The sequence below is a fragment of the Protomyctophum parallelum genome (assembly GCF_964188405.1).
Source record: "Protomyctophum parallelum genome assembly, chromosome: 18".
Taxonomy (NCBI): Eukaryota; Metazoa; Chordata; class Actinopteri; order Myctophiformes; family Myctophidae; genus Protomyctophum; species Protomyctophum parallelum.
In genome coordinates, this window is record NC_139716.1 from 26,382,550 (window position 1) to 26,406,003 (window position 23,454).

At 41.6% G+C, this 23,454-nt stretch overlaps 1 protein-coding gene and 1 long non-coding RNA gene across 2 annotated transcripts; both read left to right on the forward strand.

Annotated features, from left to right (window-relative positions):
* Nucleotides 1-2,980: 2,980 nt before the first annotated feature.
* Nucleotides 2,981-17,489, forward strand: LOC310876041 (solute carrier family 12 member 3-like; the record flags this gene model as incomplete). Its single annotated transcript, XM_083789488.1, is given in 24 exon segments — nucleotides 2,981-3,007; nucleotides 4,133-4,258; nucleotides 4,385-4,460; nucleotides 4,866-4,961; nucleotides 5,306-5,445; nucleotides 5,538-5,648; nucleotides 6,018-6,129; nucleotides 7,147-7,277; nucleotides 8,299-8,401; nucleotides 8,404-8,411; nucleotides 8,994-9,120; nucleotides 9,507-9,608; nucleotides 9,761-9,916; nucleotides 10,296-10,395; nucleotides 10,719-10,830; nucleotides 11,537-11,671; nucleotides 11,777-11,883; nucleotides 12,015-12,097; nucleotides 13,200-13,268; nucleotides 13,475-13,532; nucleotides 14,399-14,485; nucleotides 14,749-14,878; nucleotides 15,854-15,921; nucleotides 17,351-17,489. Coding segments are annotated over 24 exon segments (2,403 nt in total).
* A 1,370-nt stretch (nucleotides 17,490-18,859) lies between these two features.
* LOC310875229 lies at nucleotides 18,860-21,826 on the forward strand. Its single transcript, XR_014570624.1, has 3 exons — nucleotides 18,860-18,895; nucleotides 19,768-19,828; nucleotides 21,669-21,826. It is a non-coding gene; the product is annotated as an uncharacterized lncRNA (long non-coding RNA).
* The last annotated feature ends 1,628 nt before the right edge of the window (nucleotides 21,827-23,454 follow it).

The window sequence follows — 23,454 nt, forward strand, 5'->3', positions numbered from 1 at the left end:
CAAAACACCTCCGTTACTTGTTATATTATGCATAGGTCTGGTTTGGGCGTTACAATAATTAAACCAATCACTGTGCCACATGACATTGCCTTTAAGAGACCCCTTATCCGTTGCCCGTTATGTCCAGTTCTATATTGCTTCATAGCCTTACGGTCTATAGCCCATGGAAGAGTGATGTGTTCATTGTGTTGCTGCCTTGAAGTCTCACTTGTGCTGCACCCAATCCCCCCCACCCCTGTGCCGTTTTTATTTTTTTCCCACCCCGCACAGAGCCAAGAACACTCGTCTTTTCATTGAGTCACAACTCGCTCAGATCTCGCTCGTTTTTTTAAATGTTAAAGTACTATGTAAACTACGAAATTAGGGCTTTCATTTGGTATATACAGTCAGGTCCGGAAATATTTGGACAGTGACACAATTTTCATAATTTTGGCCCTGTACGGTACCACAATGGATTTGAAATGAAACACTCGAGATGCAATTGAAGTGCAGAATTCCAGCTTTAATTTGAGGGTATTTACAACAAAATTGAAAGAAGGGTTTAGGAATTGCAACAATTTTCAAACATAACCCCTCATTTTAAAGGACCTTAAGTAATTGGACAAATGAATATAATCATAAACAAAATGTTCATTCTTAATACTTTGTTGAAAAGCCTTTGCAGGCGATGACTGCCTGAAGTCTAGAACCCATGGACATCACCAAACGCTGGGTTTCCTCCTTTTTGATGCTTTCCCAGGCCTTGACTGCAGCTGTCTTCAGTTGTTGTTTGTTTGCAGGTCTTTCTGCCTTAAGTTTTCTCTTAAGCAAGTGGAATGCATTCTCGATCGGATTCAGATCAGGTGATTGACTCGGCCATTGTAGAATTTTCCATTTCTTTGCCTTGTAAAACTGCTGGGAAGCTTTCGCAGTATGTTTTGGGTCATTGTCCATCTGTATGGTGAAGCGCCGTCCAATCAACTTTGCTGAATTTGGCTGAATCTGAGCAGACAGAATGTTCCTATAGACTTCAGAATTCATGAGGCTGCTTCCGTCTGCTGTCACATCATCAATAAACACTAGTGACCCAGTGCCATTGGAAGCCATGCATGCCCATGCCATCACATTGCCTCCACCATGTTTTACAGATGATGTGGTGTGCTTCGGATCATGAGCCGTTCCAAGCCTTCTCCATACTTTTCTCTTCCCATCATTCTGGAACAGCATTCTTTGGACAGATGAAACTAAGATAAACCTGTACCAGAATGATGGGAAGAGAAAAGTATGGAGAAGGCTTGGAACGGCTCATGATCCGAAGCACACCACATCATCTGTAAAACATGGTGGAGGCAAAGTTGATTGGACGGCGCTTCACCATACAGATGGACAATGACCCAAAACATACTGCGAAAGCTTCCCAGCAGTTTTACAAGGCAAAGAAATGGAAAATTCTACAATGGCCGAGTCAATCACCTGATCTGAATCCGATCGAGAATGCATTCCACTTGCTTAAGAGAAAACTTAAGGCAGAAAGACCTGCAAACAAACAACAACTGAAGACAGCTGCAGTCAAGGCCTGGGAAAGCATCAAAAAGGAGGAAACCCAGCGTTTGGTGATGTCCATGGGTTCTAGACTTCAGGCAGTCATCGCCTGCAAAGGCTTTTCAACAAAGTATTAAGAATGAACATTTTGTTTATGATTATATTCATTTGTCCAATTACTTAAGGTCCTTTAAAATGAGGGGATTATGTTTGAAAATTGTTGCAATTCCTAAACCCTTCTTTCAATTTTGTTGTAAATACCCTCAAATTAAAGCTGGAATTCTGCACTTCAATTGCATCTCGAGTGTTTCATTTCAAATCCATTGTGGTACCGTACAGGGCCAAAATTATGAAAATTGTGTCACTGTCCAAATATTTCCGGACCTGACTGTAGATCGAGACAATGATATAAACACAATGGACACAAGGAAGTGGTAGGCACTGCACCTCTGCTGATTCTAGGACAATTATAGCCCCATATGTGCCCTCTCCCTACGCTCATTCTGTAGCTCCGAGATGAGGTCACACACTGGGCCCCTCCCACCGCGTTTCAGAAACGGCGCAAGTTTCCGCAAGGAACGTTTCTTATCCTTACCACACCATTAATCCAAAACGTGTTATGCCCATGTAGGTTTACACTAATTCAACCTTAGGATCGGCCCAGAAAATCCAACTCGCCATTTGAACTGAGCCTTTACGTCCCATCTTTTGTCAGTCGCTTCCATGTTTATCAAGGAAGTTGAAAAGCTTTAGCGCCTCCCCGGCGCCCCCCCTGGTCGAAAATTTCCAACTGACTTCAGTTCACTCGACATGCACGCGCACACGCACACTTCCTTGATAAACATGGAAGCGACTGACAAAAGACGGGACGTAAAGGCTCAGTTCAAATGGCGAGTTGGATTTTCTGGGCCGATCCTAAGGTTGAATTAGTGTAAACCTACATGGGCATAACACGTTTTGGATCAATGGTGTGGTAAGGATAAGAAACGTTCCTTGCGGAAACTTGCGCCATTTCTGATACGCGGTGGGAGGGGCCCAGTGTGTGACCTCATCTCGGAGCTACAGAATGAGCGTAGGGAGAGGGCACATATGGGGCTAGGACAATTACAAAGAGATGCGTTGGAGAATAAGGAGAGATGACACAGTCTGCACTATACGCGGACATCTCCATGCAGGCGTGCGGTGCGCGTCGCTCTTTACCAAACTAATTTGGCATACAGCTTACGGGTGCTTTTAAACTCCACTATCGCCTTCCCAAATGTGTGTGTCCAATTTAGCGAAAAGCGTGTCAGCACACCCATGACCACACCTTTAGGCGCCAATACAGGTGTCGGCAAAATAGATAGCGGGTGATGCTGGACCAAAATACCATTAAGGGACAGAGCAAGCTCCTATATTCGTAATTCTCAGGCAGCGGCTGACTTGCGGGCCGCGTCGCGGGTAAAGGGCGGCGACAAAAATGGAGACCCTTATCTCCTTCCTGAAGGTAGCAACCTATATTCTCCACTATAATTGAGTTTTCCCAATCCCTGGGACCAAGGATACACAGAACATACAAATTAATTGTAGAAAAATGGCATTACATCAGAAACAAGCAAAAGATTGTCATTCCATTTCTTTCTCTCACGTATTGAGTAAAATGAATGACTCAAGATGACTTATGTTTTTAAAGGCGGTTTTGTAGGAGAATGAAATAAGATCATTGACCACCCTGCAGGCTCTACGATTAGTAATTAATTATCATAAAAATAAACATCTACCATATATTGTATAGTGTATCCTTTGTTTTGTCAGTTATTATCAATATTCACTATATAACAGGAAATTATTTTTTGAGTAATACCATCAACACACTCATCACCATACGCAATTGTCAAATATTTCAAATATAGTAGCATCACGCGTACACATAATCGTGTGATGAATATCCTATAAGCAGTTCTGAACGCCCAGAGAAGGTGAGTCCCACGACTCCCACCCATGGCATCATCAGTGTCTCTAGTCTAGAGAGTGTGTGGGTGCGAGCAAGGTTCTCCGCAAGGCTATCGATGTGAGCCCTCATCTAATTCCCAGTTTACTTTTTTTTGTGACCTATTCATTTATCAGGCACGTAGGTCATTGGTTTTCAACCAGTGGTCTGGGGACCACCAGTGGTCCTTGAGGCGGTTCCAGGTGGTCCCCAACTAAATTATGGAGAGTTGGTAACTTGTTGGTAACTTGGTACTGCATGTAAATGTAACCAAATGGATGCGGGTCCATTTGGTTTACACTCTCAAGAGTTACATTATTGTTAAACATCTGCATTACTTAATTTACAAGAAGTCTACACAATACGGAGAATGTAGAATAATTGTTATTTTGATCAACGTTTGCCAAAAGCATGGAATTGTAGATAAAATCTTATCCAACGACAACAAAATATTCTTTAGTTTTGGGTCTGACAGGCTAAATCCCATCAAATGGTGGTCCATGGCTCAAATTCTGAATAAATACCGGTAATGAGCCTTGAAATTAAAAGGGTTGACGTACTTGAACAAATACACATGCTACTATTTGTTTTTCAAAGTGTATGTGCAAGAAGACAGTAATATTATCCTTATTTACGTAACAGAATGAGGCGACAGCAGGTAACCCCACAGAAGTTTGCAGTTTGCCAGGGGTCAGCAGATCTGAACAGGCAAAGGGTTCACAGACAGAGAAGGCCCCTGTACGGTTTGGTTGGATGAATGGAGTCATGGTGAGGGCACATATAGGCCTATATGCACACAACTTTTATTTCTTCTTCAATTATTTACCATTTCCCAAAACATATTACAAACATATTCCCTGTCTGATGATTGATTTATATTATATATTTTTACAGATGCGTTGCATGCTGAACATCTGGGGTGTCATTCTGTTCCTCCGTTTATCGTGGATCATCTCCCAAGCAGGCATCTGTGAGTCATCATCACCTCAATTTCCCTTCATTCCTTTGTTGAGGGAGCTTCTCTCTCTCCCTCTCGACACTCAGAAAACTAGAAAACTGTGTGTTAACATAGAGCTTCACTAGGTGAAACAGCAATCACAATTGAACAAAAGAAACACGAAAAATAGATCAGAGACAGCAGGTCTTGTATTCCATATGCGTGGGAATTGTTCAAGAAAATACACTATCAATTAAGCATGACCAATTAAACACTTTTTTATTAACTTTACTCCCCAGGCCTAGGGTCTATCATTTATTTTATACGCTACTTTTCCCCCTCCTCTCTAATCTCTTCTGCAAATAAGATCTGCTATTGTTGCCGAATGAATGACAAATGGTGAAGCTAGTGAGTTCTTGTGCTTCCTCTTTCCATCAGTGTTGACCTGGCTCATTATTGCGATGTCGGCGGTCGTGACTACAGTGACCGCCCTGTCTGTCTCCGCCATCGCCACCAATGGAAAGGTGGTCTCAGGTCAGTGACAATGTGTGCGTGTGCGTGTGTGTGTGCAACTGTGCGTGTGTGCGAGTGTGTACGTGTGTGTGTGTGTGTGTGTGTGGTGTGTGTGTGGGTGTGTGTGTGTGTGTGCATGCGTGCGTGTGTGTGTGTGTGTGTGTGTGTGTGTGTGTGTGAATCCGCAGAATCCTCATCTATAACTGTACACATCGTCAGCATCGCAGTTGGAGGAAGAGGAGAGGACTGTGGTTGTACTGAGGGTATTGGAGCGGGGTCATCTACTGTATAACTTTTATGATTGTGATACTAGTTTCTGCCGTAGACATGCTCCGCCACGGATAAAAATCTTGTCCACGGTCCAGGTGGAGCCTATTTCATGATCTCCCGAACCCTTGGGCCTGAGATGGACGGGCCTATCGGCGTGGTGTTCTCCTTCGCCAATGCCCTGGCTTGTGCGCTCAACACCGTGGGTTTCGCAGAGACGGTCTGTGACCTACTGAAGGTATACTCGCAGTCACCTCCATATAAGATTTGGTTTGTTTTTACTCTATTATATTGTCATTGTTATTGTGTTTGTGTTCATGCACCGTATAGGAGTTTGGCATCGTTATGGTGGATGACATCAATGACGTCCGTATTGTGGGTGTGGTCACGGTGACCATGCTCCTGCTCATCTCATTGACTGGAATGGAGTGGGAGGCAAAGGTCTGCTTCGCAACCCTCACATACAGTCACTTCCTCCATTCATACATTATGCTGTCGCTTCAGGACTGTTCTATTGTCTAACACCCACGACGTTCCCTGTCACCTTCAAGGTTAACTTTATGATCATTTATACAAGGCAAGTGCACAGCAGAACAGAATCACCTTACAACTAGATGCAGAATGCAAATGAGAAATAGTAAAAACTGTCCAAGTAAGAGTTATAAGTTAATTTCATAGCATACTATAAACAAACTTGGGTATATTGTACACAGTAGAGTACACACTATGCTTGCTAAGTGGATTTTTGGAAAATGTTCTGCTCTCTCTCTCTCTCTCTCTCTTACAATGTATTTTCTTCCTACCTCTCAGGCCCATATCGTGTTCTTCCTGGTTTTGATGGTGTCATTCTGCAACTACTTTGTGGGAACAGTGATTCCTCCAAGTCCAGACAAACAAGCCATGGGCATCTTCAGCTACAACAGTGAGTTTCCAGGAGAGACACAGTAATGCAGGGAAGTGAAATAGCTTCAGACGAGCAACACAATGACATAATGATGATGAATAGTTGAATAGTTCAGGCAAGTTATGTATGACAAGTTGACAACTCATTAATCATTCATGATGACAGTCTTGACTTGGACCTTTGAACTTTGACCTTCAAGTTGTACCAGATCGGCTATGTGGCTTGGTGGCCTTGGGTTGTGATTTGACAATGACACAGTACAGTCATATGAGTCACTGTAGACAGAGTGACACAGACAGACAGCCTCATTACAATAGATTTAAAACTAATGACTTCACTGCTAAATTTGTTTTGAAAACAAGACGAGGTCTAAATAATGGCGTGGCTTCCGCGTGGATCTTGGATTTCAGTGCAGCACGAGATTGTATATCTGTAATTTTTAAATAGCCAATGTATAAAATATGGATAAAGTGGCGGTATACTTAAAATGAGTCTGAAGTTGTATTAACACATATTGCTGAGGAACCCCTGGAACCGCCCAAGGACCACAGGGGGTCCCTGGACTTAAAGAACCACTGACCAATCTGACCTAGCCTTGCGTAGCACAATAGACTACTAATATCACTGTGTGGATATTAGCCATTCGGGCTAGGCGCACTCTGCCTGGGGCAATATGCATTGCAAAGGCAGTTGAAGGCTGGCTACACAAGGCTAAATCTGACCTACTTTGACATAGGCTACAGTATAACATTTAAATTTAAAATGTTGACTATTTCAAAATCAAAACATATCTGAATAATATTTGGGGAAGTACTTCCTTGGCCTATAGTGGCAGCACGCACAAGACATTTGGTGCTTGTTGGTCTTGTGTTTTGAGAGATGGGCCCTGAAATCTTCAAATCTCTCTCCCTCTATCTCTTCCTCCCTCTCTCTTTATCTCTCTTTCGCACGCACGCACGCACACGTCATGACACACACAGTATCATGCCGCAAATACTGTATTAACATAACGTAGATTGTCATGGACTTCAACAGGAGAGATCTTCATGTCTAATCTGCTGCCAGACTGGAGAGGAGATGAAGGCAGCTTCTTCAAGGTGTTTGCCATCTTCTTCCCCTCTGCCATCGGCATCCTGTCTGGGGCCAACATTTCTGGAGACCTCAAAGTATGGAAAGAACCAAGGCTCTAAGAATAGAGATACATGCATGATGCATTACATCCATTAGCTGTTAATTGCTACTAACATTACTATCACCACTTCTGCTACTGCTTACTATTAGTATTTCAACATTTTGGCAGCTCTCCTATTTTTCCACAAGGTGCATGGGGACATTTAACAATGCCTTTTATTCAAATATACCTTATTGTTTTGATGTTGTACTTTATGCAAAAAACAAATCAAACCCTGACAAGGAACGACACCCTTGGCTGTGTGGGTCTGGGTTCAGTGGGTTGCAGCCTGGGTTGGAACTTCACGCAAAGTTCCTGTCGGTTTGGCCTAGCCAACAGAAAAAAGGTATATTCTCTCTATACAGCTTTGCCTATACCGCCTGTTACTGCGGCCATGTCAAGGTTTTCATGTTTCAGTATGTGTCCTTTTGGGGGCGCAAGTGTGTTCTATGTGTTGAGGGTTCTCAATTATGTGTCTTGGTTGCATCTGTGTTCTGATAATTAAGCTTGTTGGTTACACCTGTTTGTGAGTGAGAGAGGGCAGAAGTCTCATTACACTGAAGGAGAGTGCACTGTGCAGATCACTGAGAGAGAGAGAGAGAGAGAGAGAGAGAGAGAGAGAGAGAGAGAGAGAGCGAGAGAGAGAGAGAGAGAGAGAGAGAGAGAGAGAGAGAGAGAGAGAGAGAGAGAGAGAGAGAGAGAGAGAGAGATCTGTGCAGAAGGAAGTAAGCAGTTGGAAGGAAGAAAGCAAAGTAGACCAGAAGAAGTAAAGTAAACTAAGAAGTGAAGTGAACGAAGTAAAGTTAACTGTAATATGTAAAGCAGAAGAAAGTTAAGTTAAGTACAAGAAATGAAGTAAAGTAAAATAGAGAAAAGAAGAGAAAACAAAGAGGGTTTTCAAGAAAGACTGAAGGATCCAAGTCGAAACCCCCCCATGTGCAAGCAGGCAAAGTGGTCAGTATTGTATTTGTTTGTGAATCTTATTGTGAAAGTCATGTATTATTCCAATCCATCAGGTACTGGGGCTGGGCCAGGTGTCAGGGTTCTACTACCTCATCACGGCAGGTGTCTTTGCAGCCAGTCTGTCGTCAGCCCTCGGTTTCCTTGTCACTGCACCCAAGTGTTTCAGGTGAATAATGGACTGTGCACAGCCTCAACCAAGTCACCTGTTATATTATGGTTCAAATTTTCATGCTTCATAAGAAAGTTGCCCCTCCATCAGGCGCCCCCCCCCGCGCCTGATGGAGGGGAAAGGAACTGGTTGGAATAACGTGTTCCTTCCACGCGCTACGTCCAACCAGGGAAACTTCCCCCCCTGTCAGGTGTAAAGGAGCAACTTGGACACTCAGGCATGAAGGAAGCATGAGTTCAAGTCCGTTGCTCTCCCCTTGTCCCCCATATATGGGGACTAGGTTGGTGGAGGGTGTGTAGAGGCCAGGATCACATTAGATGATTGACACAGGGGTGAAGAATGGGTTACAAAATCGTGGGATAAAAATATATAAAAAAAAAGAAAGTTGCCCCAAAAAAAAAGTTGCCTATATAAAGGAACATTAACACCGCTTTGGTTGACAATTCCACACAGCATATTTATATTTCAATAAATAGTAATTCACTCTTGAATACGTTATTAGGAATGACTGTAAATGCTGATGCTATGTATGTTCTGTTATTTGTTTTGTGAGTTCATCTTGATTGCTTAATCTTTCAGTGTCTGTGTAGAGACAATATCTACCCCTACCCATTCTTCGCAAAGGGATATGGCAAAAAAGATGAGCCACTCAGGGCCTATGACTATGTACTTTGCTATGTCACCGCCGTGGCCTTCATTTTAATTGGTAAGTGTGTCATTCAGTCATATCGTGTGCGGACATTCCACTTTTTTCTTCATTCAGTCATTTTTGGGGTCCAGCACCGTATTCTGAAACTGGGATGTGCATATCGTTTTCCTGCTTTACATAAGTGTGTGCCACTGCAGCCATAAAACAAATCCAGGTGTGCCTTGGGATTTTGTGACAAGTGACAACCACTCATTATTATTGCAATATACAGTACTGTACAACAGCGCTATAAACTGTAATGAATCTTTTTTTAATTTAAAATGTCAATAGATATTGGAATGTCATTCAAGGGAAACCGTTTAAATGTTGTGAGGTTGTATATGCCAATTGTTTTTCTTGGCCTAATGTGTACCTAATGTCTCTCTTATGTTGTTCTTATACAGCTGAGCTGGATGCCATCGCCACTCTCATCTCAAACTTCTTCCTCTGTTCATATGCACTCATAAACTTTAGCTGCTTTCATGCATCGATCACCAACTCTCCTGGTGAGTCACAAAGAAAAAAATAAGATAATTGAATAGGCCTATCATGTTTGTTTGGCCGTGTGACCTCTGTGTATTCCTTGGTCAAGACAGCTTTGAAATCACACCAGAGCCTCAAGTCTAGTGTTGTCTTTGCCTCCTGTCGCCCCCTATAGGCTGGAGACCGTCATTTCAATACTACAGTAAATGGAGCGCTCTGTTTGGTGCTGTGATCTCAGTTGTATTGATGTTCCTGTTGAAATGGTGGGCAGCTCTAACAACCTTCTGCATCATCTTCTTTCTGCTTGGATTTGTCACCTACAACAAACCCAGTGAGTCACCGATGACCCTACTTTAATTGGTTGATGTAAATGGTTGATTCCGACATTCCGTTAGATGTTGTGACCCACACATCTTTGATGTCTTTATTCTAGGCCTAGCTAGGGTCTATTGTCAATCTCTATGAATGGTAAATTATCCATTTATATAGACCCATTCTCCTAAGTGCTTTACATCACCCAGTAGCACACATTCACAGACTGACAGGGCAGAAACTAGGCGAGGCACCATCCTGTCAAGTGTCTTGCTCAAGAACACTTGAAGATCCGGATCCAGGCATTGACCCGGGAACCTTCCGAATCCAAAACTCCCTCGTTCTCACTGTTGCTCATTGTTCTCACCCCCCCTCTCTTCTTGTGTTTGACCCCACAGAGGTGAACTGGGGTACGTCAGTCCAGGCGGGTACATACAACATGGCTTTGTCGTATTCCGTCTCACTCTCAGGGGTGGAGGATCACGTCAAGAACTTCAGGTGAGGGCCCACAAGAACACCATGTCACGTTACAGTATTTAACGGGCATCCTGTGGCATTTAGTGCTCCATTAGTAGACGGCTCAGAGAGCTCAGACAGTGTTCAGTGTTGTTATAATGTATACCTTGAAACACAACTGCCACTGTGTCTTTATATTACCTAGATTACCTATATTACCTATATTATCTAGTTAGAACTCTAGAACTGTCATATTCTGTTGATGATTCTTCTCACTGACACTGACATAGTTTGTTTTTTCATACAAACTACCAGTTTCAAACTATATGTTTTTCTCTATTATTATGTCTGTGGACCCCTTCCAGACCCCAGTGCCTGGTTTTAACTGGGCCCCCAAACCAACGCCCGGCCCTGGTGGACTTTGTTGGCTCCTTCACCGAGAACATAAGCCTGATGATCTGTGGACACATTCTCATGGTCTGTGTCTCTTGAAAAACATAAAGAAATCCAATTTGAAATATTGTTCAAAAATGGTGGTGGACCAAACAAATGCAAACAATTGTATGGTTGTTTTGCCGCTGGTACAAGTCCACAAGATGGTTGTTTCTTGTGTTGTTTCTTACTTTTTTTTTTTTTTTTGCGGCTTACGCCTTTTATTGATTTTTGAAGGGACAGACAGTAGGCTGACAGGAAACGGGAGAGAGATGGGGGGATGACATGCAGTAAAGGCCGTGTCGGGTCCGGGAGTCGAACCCGCGGCACACCGCGACTGGATTACCAGTCCGGTGCCCAGACCGTTACGCCTGGGCCAGTGTTGTTTCTTACTTGATTATTTAGTTGAACCATAAAACTCACTGCACTGTATTGTTTTTCCTTGGATGGCATGCAGACACATAGCTCAGACACTCTGTGAATGTCTAAGACGGGGAAGGGAGTACTCGATTTGTAAGTGATAAGCAATTCCATCGCCTACTCAGCGCCCATTGACATGCAAGCTCATTTGCTACTTGACGTGCACGGGCACCTGGATTGTTATTAAACCGTGCACAAATGCCAGACTTTGAGTGAACCAAAATGAGCCCTCCTTTCTGAATGCCATCCTAGGAAAAAGTCTGTAGAAATAATCCTGAACGAAGAAATCTCTGTTGAATGATGTGTCCCTGCTCCTCCTCCACTCGTTTAGGACCAGGGAGGACAGACTATATCCCAGCACACAGCAGACAGTTTGGTGAAATGGTTAAACAAGAGGAAGGTGCGCTCGTTTTATGCACCCTTTGCTAGCGACTGTCTCAGGAGCGGAGCTCGACATTTGCTTCAGGTATAGCCCAGTAAGAAGAGAGGTCATTATATCTGTGCTGTGCTCTATATGATAAGGTGTGCAATGTCTAAAATTAAATTCTGTCATTTGTTCTTTCTTCTATAGGCTTCTGGTCTTGGAAAGCTGAGGCCCAACACTCTGGTTCTGGGCTTTAAGACCAACTGGAGAGAATGTTCTCCTGAGAGCCTGGATGACTACATCAAGACTATATAGTGAGTACACAGATATTAGATACAGTTATTAATACAAAAAAAAACAATAAACAACAACCACAAGCTAATTGCTATTTTGTTTAGTGACTAGTTTGTGACTGCATGGGCTTAATTAATTGTTCTTTCTGCAGTGATACATTTGACTCCAACTACTGTCTGTGTCTGCTGAGGATGATGGACGGACTGGATATCTCTGAGCAGTTTGACTGCAAAGGCAAGAACCCCCTATGTCCTCACTCCTCATACGTGTGTGAATATCCTGTTGCCGGTGTTGTACAGTGTCAAATACACTCAATCATATTTTACTCTGAATATAGAAAGGTTTTCCAAGGCCTTTGTGCTATTTTCAGTCATATGACTTAAACCCCATTCACTTGCATACATCTGACTATCAGCGCCACTACGACTTGACTGGTTTCAGTTCATCAGCAATTCAACAATCTTGAGCTAATTTAAGTAACATTCCAAAAAGGTTAAAATCCTAAGCCTTCTGTTTATGTCATAATACTCTATAGTCAAGTGTACATGACAAAATAATATAACATTGATTAATCACTAATTGCTATGCCTACAAGTAGGCTACTGTATATTATGAGTAGACTACACTCTCAAAGCATAACTACAAGTGCTTAATTGATGACAGATTGGCAGATCCTGTTGTTATCCAATAGATCAAATGTAGAACAAGATACAGGGTGCATTATTTGTACATCAACTAGGAGACAATGACATATTGACCATTGTCCTCAAACTTAAGCCTGAGTTATATTCAGCTGCACACAGGTGTCGCACACCGAAATAAGCTGACCTACAAGCACGCAACGTGTGAGGTTGTATAACTCAGGCAGCTAGGCAAATGATGTGAACTTGTTCAGGCTGTCGTGTTACTGAAGCCGTATACATTTCATTCAAATCAGAACCCAAATGAAGGTGGTTGATGACGGCCTTTCGGGCAGACAGATATTCAGATGTAATGTTGTTGTCTTGTCCACAGACACTACACGCTGTTTGCTTGTCCATATAAGTTATATAGACAGATGCTTTGATGTCTGCTATTGCATTTACTTTGTAGCACTTGTTTTTCTTAGCACTGTATCTAACTAAGTACGTGTACTTAAGTACATTCATGGCGAGGTATGTTTTAGGTTACTAGAGTATTTCTAATTTTCAATACTTTTACTTCTACTCCACTATATCAGGATGATTTTAGATTTGACATACATACTGTGCATACTGTATAGACAATAGATATACCACTATCTACAGTTGAATAAAAGCAGGAATGTCATCAGTGTAATGTTTGATGTGCTCTCCAGTGAACCAGGCCTTTGAGCCTGATGAGCCTGCAGAACACAAGGACCACTGTTCCCCTGACAGGAGCTCAGGTGGGCGCAAGCACGCATGCACGCCCCTCTCTCTCTCTCTCTCTCTCTCTCTCTCTCTCAGTCTGTCTTGTTGCGTTCACACACACCACACAGGCAGATGAAACGATGCATGCAAAGACGCGTTGTGAGTTGATTTGGAGCATGCAACATACATTCTGGCTTCCATTGACAATGAATGGTAGACTGCATCGTTTCGTCACATCCAGGTGATTGTGAGAACGTCAACCAACGTCACCAACACAACATGGAGGAAGCCCGCAATGAGTATGGTTTCTGTTACTGTCATCTCCATACAATCAAATCACACTGCATGGTGCCTGTTGTGATTTGGGTTGACCATCTGAATGGTCCCTAGAGTCTCCATCTAAATTCTAAACCAAAGGGGTGGTGGGTGAGGATCAGCTGAGTCGCACACAGAGAACATAATGTCAACATCAGGCTGTATTACATACACATTCAGAAGTTAACTAGAAAAAGTGCACAGGTCTCCACCAGGGCAGGTCAGGTTGTGGCCTCCTGGTGGCGCTATAATAGGCCAATGTGAAAAGGGTGCCATTTCTTCTTATGCCTTTGATGCCAATTAGATGATTTGAGGCATTTTGTTCCAAAAATGTGTTTTGCAAAAATCCAACTATTTGTGGCGCTATAACAGGCCAATGTCAAAAGGATGGGATATATTCCTCAGCCTAGTAGGAAAGTGTGCAAAAGATTGCACACTGTGTTCATGATTAGAGGCTTTTTGTTCAAAAGGGGCCAATCCTGCAAACTTTGAAAGCCAATGTTAGCCAATTACGATGGAATATGAAATATCGGACAGATGACTATAGAGATACTGTTTTGCGGGATTTTTGGACAAAATCTGGAGGAGTAATAACAATACATGTGTTTTACAAAAGTCGGCCTCCTGGTGGCACTATAAAAGGCAGATGTGAAAAATGCAGGTCAAATGTTTGTCCTTTCATTCATTCAGTTTAGGTTTCTACAGGGACACTCACCCTGAACAGTTCTTGTGAACCTCTGAATTTATCAATATTTACAGTTAATAATAAATGAACACAAGTTAGATGTATTTCCTGGTGCATAGATAATCCGGTTTACTCAAATGAACTGACGTTTATGTTCATTTTCAGGATGATTTCTCTGCTAAAGAGGTTCCGACTGGACATTCATGATGTCATCGTAATGACGGACAGCGAGAAACCCCCTCACGCCAAAAAGTATGCCCATTGTTGACATTTCCTATACTGATGGTTTCAGGCTACACAGCTGCTCTGAACGTTCAAGCCTTCAGATCTACAAGCTTGTAGATCTGCTTTTTTTTTGCCATTTATGAAATGTCTGGATTTTTCTTTTTTCTGAAATGTTTTGAAAATGTTTGCCTATGACATGCCCAAAACCTTTCGCCAGCCACAGTGAAAGGGGTCTATAGCAGAGTGTGTGTGTGTGTGTGTGTGTGTGTGTGTGTGTGTGGTCCCCACAGCCTGAGGAGGTTTGAGGAAGACATGGCTCTGTTCAGACTGCAGGATGAAGAAGACAGTGGTGTTCCAGAGCTGAGACAACGCTGTCCTTGGAACATATCTGACAAGAAGCTGGAGGCCTCCAGACTCAATGTGAGTGTGTGTGTCTGTTTGACTGTCTGTGTCCACATAATGTCCATGTACAAAAAATAAATACAAATTAGATTTTTTGGGTTAAACCAAAAGAAAAATGTTAAAAGGTATTGTAATAGTAAACATTGCTATAGAGTGTTTGTTCAGTAACAGCAGTTCCCCAGTCTATCCAGCTCTTTAATAAACACTAAGTACATTCCAGGTGGGTTGCAACATTTCTGCCATCAATCAGGAGAAAGTACCCATTTTGTCAGCTTAATTTTAGCATTCCAGTTCCAATTTTGTCTGCTCATTTCTGTCTGGCATCACTTCCAATTTCACTTGCTTACAGTAATCTGAATCCTGTCTGAGTTCTCTATCCCGATTGGATAAATGTTTTATCCCATTTAAAAGTACAATATGTGTTTAATAAAAAGCTGGAGAGATCGACACTCCTGTTACTGACAAACACTCTATAGCAATGCGACTGAGTACTATCATAAGCCATTTAACACTTTTTTTGTTAGGCATCAGTATAAAGTGTCATTTCAATCACATCATATATACAAATTTGTTATTTAGATATACATGGAATGACAGCCTTTTATAACAATTCTGATTAAATTGCCTTGCCCACTATTTAACACTTATTTTAACCAAAGGGAATCACTTACCCCATCTTTAAACTAAAAACTAGAACTGTAAATGATCAAAGTCAGTCATCATATCCATTTCCTTTGCAAATTATTAGGGTTTTTTCGTGTTGCTATTCTTGGGAGAATATTCAACTGAAATATCAGATCTACAAACTCGGGTATTTACAGTATACAACGCTTGTGAGCTTGCAGATCACTACGTTCAGCGAAGATATTGTGGGGGAAAGGTGGTTTGGGGGTTCTTTAAAACCAACATGACCAATTTCAGTATTGCTTCAGTAGGCCTACTTTGTTGTCTAAAATGAAATACAAAAATATCTACCCTTTGGCCTTTGTCCAGTCTGAGAGGAAGGTGAGGCTGAATGAACTAATCCGGAGGAATTCACAACAAGCTGCTCTCGTCCTAGTGTGAGTATCATAAAAGTGGTCTTGTATTCCTACTTTATCTAATCAGAATCATTAAAAACAATCTAATTCACATACTGTACATTTATTATAAAGTATACAGGTAAGGATAAGATTAAGCAAAACTGGGTGTGTACACACTCACGCACGCACGCACGCACGCACGTATGCACGCACTTCTGTATAGGCTCCACACAGTCCAATAAACAAATATGTACTGGCTCTCTAGAACTGATATAGGCCAGTTGTAGATCTGGTCCATAGCTCTAATGAATTTCATTTAAGCTATGTTACTCTCAACACCATTATAAACTGTACTTTTTGGCCAAAAGGGGATTTTGTTTCCACTGGAACAAAATACTTTGTTACTCCACTGCGCCTTCTACTGATATTGCCCAGAGAATTGCCTCATAGAGAATATTTTTCCTCTGGTGAAAATAAATCCCTTTCTGACCAAAAAGTACAGTTTATACGTGTGGTGGGGGGCTCAGAGTGCGTCCAAAGTAGGCTTTCTAATGACACGACCTGCCTTTGTTTTGGTGAGTAGCAAAAACTTTCTTTTTATTTACGCTAAAGAGAGGCTGGTGCTGGTCTGCATTCATGCGAGCGGTGGAAGTTGAGAGTAACATAGCTCTAAATGAAACACATTAGAGCTATGGATCAGAGCTAGGCCAGGTGCATTTCCATGGAAAATCAACTGAGATGTTTGCTAGAGATTGGAGATTTTACAGTATATGCAAACAATTGTACTGTCTATATGCAAAGTACTGTTGTATACTGTACATCAACATGCCACTCAACTCTGCCTTCCGTGTCATCAGTCACTCCTAATGTAGACATGGCCTGAAAATAGGATTTAAGGCCCGACGTCGACATTTAAAAAAAGTCTTCTAAATAATGACAATTATTGACAATTGACATAGATGTTTCTAGATCAGTGGTTCTCAAACATGTTCACCCCCAAAAATAGATGTAATTGTCCGCCGACCCTCATCTGAAAATATGTTGTTCCAGGGACTCCCCCAGAAGCAAAGATTTAAGTTAAAAACATTCGCTCTGAAAGAATATGTATATTCAAAGATTTGCGGCACATTTTCACGATTTTTCAAAAATAGCAAATCTACAAGCTCGTAGCGCGACACTCAGTGCCGTGCTATGAGCTTGTAGATGATAGATCTGCTATTTTTCAATAGCTAAAGTACAACAAAATGCTTAAAACACCAAAAGGGGTTCCCACCCAGAATGGGTTAAAGAATACAGTCCATGCAGTATAATAATTGCAGTTGCAGAATGTCAGTTCGTGACATTTGAGGAGCGTGGGACAGCTTTTGCCTCACAGTAAGACTTGTCCATTGTTGCTTGCAAAGTTTTACAAACATAAACAAAGCTTCTTGAATGTTGAATGTGTGGTGAATCTTATATATACCCACAGGAGCCTTCCAGTGCCCCAGAGTGACTGTCCCAGTGCTCTCTACATAGCCTGGCTGGACACGCTGACCTGCAACCTCCACTGCCCCGCTGTGCTCATCCGAGGAAACCAACAGAACGTCCTCACTTTTTACTGCCAGTGAACTATGCTTTTTTTGCTTTTTTTAAGAAAACGGGATCCGGTGATCAGTATCGGATCCCGGGAGGAGGACGTGGGCAGGATGCACCAGAGATAACGTTCTGTAACTGAACATTTGCACTGCAAGGATCTGTGCTCGGAGGGAATACACTCAAGGCCATGTGGTTCCAAAACGTTTTAGCTCAAGACCCAAAGATGTAGATCTGCTATTTTCACTAAGCCTACTTCTTAACCTTTAAACAAAATCACACCCGTGTGAACTGAGTGGTGCAACTCCCCTCTCCCCCCTCTCCTCTCTCTCTCTCTCTCTCTCTCTCATTAGCAGGCAACAGTGCAGCACTAATACTATCTCTCTCTCTCTGTTTCTGGCACAACAGTGCCCCTACTGGTACTCATAGTCATATACAGGTAGGTGAACGTGTTAACGTCACATAGCTGTTCCTTGGAGTGGTTGCACCACTCAAAAAAATATATATAGCCTATTTATGGAAATTATTTGATTTAGATTTTTATTTTATTCATGAAAAACTTTTGAAAAATGTTGGAATTATTTTCAGGTTAAAATGAATTGATCAAATGTTGTGATGTTTCTTTTGTTTAAACTTGTTTTAAATAATATGCATTGCATAAATGTAATGAAATCGCGACCCATAAAAATTGGTCCAGTGCTCAAGACAGACACAGAACATGGATTGAAATGCTTGTTCTGAGGTTTCGGTTGTTGGCACGGTCAGCATTGACTGGTATGCAGACCTCAGAGCTCCGGAGGGATTGTGGCGCTGTATGAGTGAAAGGAGATATTAGGTCATATGTCCCTCAACTATGACGTGAAATTGTGGCAACACAAATATTAAATGCCATTGACCATGAAGGGAAAATGTACGTCATATGTAGACGAGCAAATTGGCTAACCAATCACATAAATTCAGTTGTTCATGAGATGATGTATATGATGATGTAGATGATGTATATGATGATATGATAAGAGCACCCCTCACTTCACACAGGTGTAATAATTATATGGGCCATGTTTGGGTACATTATATACAGCAAATTTTAATTCAGCACCTTCCAATACAACTAACACATTGTACATGCACATTGTACAGACTACTAGATAAAATACTGAGTCTGGTTTGAGTTTCTCAAATTGGATAGACCATACTCTGCCATAGTTGTTTATAAAGCATAATGTTTTATGTCACAATAAAAGGCACTCATTGTCAAAGATAAACATCTGGAAAGCAGGCTAATATTGCACTGCATTTGTATGTTGAAAAGTTCACATTTGCATGGCCGTAAAATGACACACTGGTTATGCACAGCGCCCAGTTATAGGTCTACTCTACTGTACATCACCAGTTCTAGTAGGACCGAGGACCGAGGGAGGCTCACATACCATATAGAGCAGTGAGTTGTTTATATAATGAAATTACATTAATATAATTATGGCATTCATGTTCAACACAGTATTTATTACTACTGTATATGGTTTTTTAATATATGACAGCATTTTTATTGACAGAAAATTAACTGTTTTACTCTTTTGTTACAGTATCTATAATAGCATAATGTACTAGGGTTTTCGGTTTTGGAAACGAGTACCTATAAGAGATGTAGTATGTACAGTAAACAGTTCCCATTAGTCATTAATCTATAACAGGTATGTACAGTATAGTGTTAGTAATTGCTATCTATAACCTGTATGTACACAGTATAGTGTATGTAGCCAACATTACAGCTTCCGTTTGTCATTTATCTATAATAGGTACATGTACAATATTTGACATTGGTTTTGCCATCCATAAAACAATATGTACAGTATAAGTACTAAGTTCATTACTTTGATCTGCAGATAATGGCTATTAAAGATAAAGTATGTACGGTTAGTTATTGCCATTTATAACGGGTACTGTATGTACAGTATATTAGTTATTGCTGTCTATACAGGTACAGTATAATTTTGGATAAGTCGTTTTTTTTGATGATATAGGTGTCACTGTTGTGTAGACTAGAGTATGTGAAAACACATTTTAAAAGATTCATTACTTTCCCTTCAAAATGCTAAGAACATATGACACTTTGATAATGTTTAATGTCTATCCACAGCACACACTCGCCTGCCCAGCCCTGCATAAAAATACACAATGTAGAAGTGGATTTGTGTGACTGTGTTGGTGCGTGTATGTGTGTGTGTGCGTGCGTGCGCAATTAATTCTTACACAGTACATTTCCAAAAGCATTGCGGCATGATGATGTCATTATTATATCTTATACACTAGATTCCAGTTTCCTTTGACACAGCCAAGATGCATAAGAGTCTATTTCTTATCATTCTGATGGGTAAGTGTCTTACCATAAGATTATCTGTTCTATTCTATTGCCAAAACAAACGAAAGGAATGAATTCTCTCTCTCTCTCTATACATAGTCAGTTTCTGCTAATCTCAAGTGGTGTCGATTGTGTGTTGCTCCCTATACTTATACCCAGAGGCTAAAACTGCCTATGGTCCTCTCTTTCCAGGGCAGTGTAGGCCTACCTCCTCTGCATGTCAAGCACGTGTATACCATTTTGTTGATCAGAAAAAGAACTGGTCTGAGGCCCAGAGCTACTGCAGAGAGAAACACACTGACCTGGCCACCATAAACGACATGGAAGACATAAAGTTGTTGAACGATTCTGTGGAGCGCAGGGGGGACCAGTCTTGGGTCAGTGTTAATGTAGCCTGGATTGGGCTTGAGAAGACGGGTGAACGCCGGTGGCGCTGGCCAAAGCTTGATATTGAGTTGAATGAAACTGAGGCACGGTGGAGATATGGTGAACCAAACAATTCACCATTTACAATCGGTCTCAAAGCCTTCAATGACCCATGGAAGTGGTCTGATGGCAGTAATGCTTCATTCAAACACTGGCAGAAAAAGTTCAAGGAAATTCCAGGACAGAGCAGAAACTGTTCTGTGACACATTTGAAAGATGAAGGCAAATGGAACGCTATGACCTGCAGTGAGACGCTACCATTCTTCTGCTATAGTGGTGAGTTTACACAACAAAAATAACTAATAATCTTCTGTAACAGTCCCAAATGAGCAGTGGACAGTATCTGTATTTTACTGGAGTATTTTTGGATAGGCCTTCTTACTATTCCACTATTTCGAATCGACACGTTGTGAGCTACAAGATATAGCACTTACTTAGTCTAACCCAGTGTTTCCCAAACTTTTTCATGTCACGGACCATTTGAAAAGATATGCCAGGGACCCCCATAAGAGAAGATTTTTTTTACGGCTCTAGCACTGATGCCCTCATCCATTTTAATTTCAAGGACCCCCAGTTTGACATGCAGTAGGCTACAGACCCCCATTTAATGGCATTTCCATCTTTGGAACCACAATTTATGTTGTAAAATCAATGTTAATTTTATTTAATTAATTTAATTTACAGACCCATAAGGGTCCATTTGGTTCCTAACTATCACTTAGCTGGGGACCCCCTGGAACCTCCTCCAGGATCCCTGGGGGTCCCTGGACCCCACTTTGAGAACCAGTGGTCAAACCTACAGTGAAAATAGCACAAGCTCACAACGGGTTACAGGTGAGATGCGTTGGTAAGTTTTATTTTCTGGCACTTCATAATTTGTATCTATTTATGTATGTATAAAAGCATGTACTCCAATACTTTAAGTACAAAGTTGAAAGAGCATCTTTCAATTGTAGTTGAGTAATATTTGACCAGCAGTATCTGTTGTCAGTCGTTCCGTTTACATGTAGCCTATGTTTAATTAAAATTCAATAAAAAGTAAATTGAAAAAAGAAAAGAAAAAAGTGCTGGGGTTGAGTAGCCTACTTTGAAATTGTCCACCACTGCAAATGAGTCACATAATAGTGTTACAGTATATATACAGTACAGTTATACTGTTCAACATGACACTTACGTCTAGCCAGTCTGACAACCAAATTGCAGTCGGATACGTCAGAACCGATACCTGCCACTGTTTAGATGCCCCAATATTACAATATTAATTACAACGTAATTAACTGTGTGCACACTAAACATATTTATATTCCTGAACTGATTGGACGACAAGAAGTAGTGCATTCACTGTAACACTGTGTGTGTGTGTGTGTGTGTGTGTGTGTGTGTGTGTGTGTGTGTGTGTGTGTGTGTGTGTGTGTGTGTGTAGTAGTAGTAGAGCTTCACGGCTGTCTTGATGGCTGGAAGAAGTTCAACGGTAGCTGCTATCAGTACTTTGCTGATAAACGCAACTGGTCTGCTGCTGAAGAACACTGCCAGGATCTCAACGCTCACCTGGCCAGCATCCACTCAAAGGAGGAACAGGATTTTGTCAACCGTAAGTAGTGTGTGTGTGTGTGTGTGTGTGTGTGTGTGTGTGTGTGTGTGTGTGTGTGTGTGTGTGTGTGTGTGTGCGTGCATGCGCGTGTGTGTGTGTGTGTGTGTGCTTAGACTAAAATGACATGGAAAATATCTTAACTGGGGGAATATGTATCATAATTACTGAAACACATGCTAAACATCTGCTGTGTGTGTGTCTGTGTGTGCGTGCATGCGTTCGTGCGTGCGTGTGCATGCATGCGTTCGTGTGCTAGACTGTGCCCGGGACCTGGGCGATCAGTGGATAGGACTGAATGACAAAGATGCAGAGGGCAAGTTAAAATGGACAGATGAAAGCTCACCGGTGAGTTATATGGCCGGTTGAATTCTTACAAATTTCGCTATAAACAGCGAAGTCGGGAGCCCCAGTCGGGGGCCCCCGGGCTGTAGCCCACCCTAGCCCAATGTCCGCCTTTGCATTAGCTATAGCACAATGCAGTACAGTCACGCATTTTGTCCAAAAGGATTTCACAGAAGATTCCATTCGGGTCCTATGCACTTACACACAATCATGTATGACACGAATAATAATTGACATGCAATCTACACTATACGTACAGGTTGGGGCCGGAGTAAGTCAGAGAGAGGATGATAATTTAAAACAATTGAAAATTCTTAAAACATGGAATCTACAGTATTTACAAGTTGGGGCTGAAGTAAGTCTGGAGGATAAAGAGGTGGGGGCGATCACCTCATCTCCCTTTGACCTGCTGACACGTGAATTCTTAGGCCTGTCTTAAGGAAGCCAGTGTTTGCTTGTTTTGGTACTCCTGAGGACAGAATTTGTGTATTATGCGATTTGGAAGAATTTTTTTATGAAATATTTTTTTTACTGTCCATTAAATGTATAGAATAAATTAAGATATGTATTATTTTGTCAAATTATTTGTGTTAACCTTTTTTGGTTGGATAATTATGAAAGACTTTCAGATGCAAGGCTTGGGAAAGGCTTGGGAATGTCCTGTATGTTTGAAATGGATGGGCACCTTTGGTGCATGACAGAAATATTAAAGAATCTATCTATCTATCCATCTCTATCCGTCTATCTGTCGTCTTGAGGTCTATACAAACTGGAAACCTGGGCAACCAGGGCCTGATGACAGCCAGGAGGCGGAGGACTGTGTGATGATCAAGGGAGGCAAGTGGCATGACCTCTCCTGCGACGATTCTAAATCCTTCACATGCAAGAGCGTACCTGGTAGGTACGCAGGTTCGGCAAGATGGATACATACATACATGAGAAGCAATTAGGCAAACGTACGTCTCTTCAACACAGTAAAATCCTTGAGTTAATGTAACTCCAAGAGTATATACGTAGGTTCCATTCAAAATGCAATATTCCATCCATCCATCCATACGTAGATGAGTGAATTAGCATAGAATACATAGTACTAATATACGGTGTAAGTCTCATTAAATATAGTGGCACTTTGAACCGTTTATAAACATTCATCCAATTAATTATGCGACAGTTTTCTGACTGAGCTTGAGGCAGCATAATCCACAATATGCGGTACCAGAATAAAACAGCTAGCTAAACATTGTGTATCCTACAGTACATCTGTTTTTTCGTTTCTCTG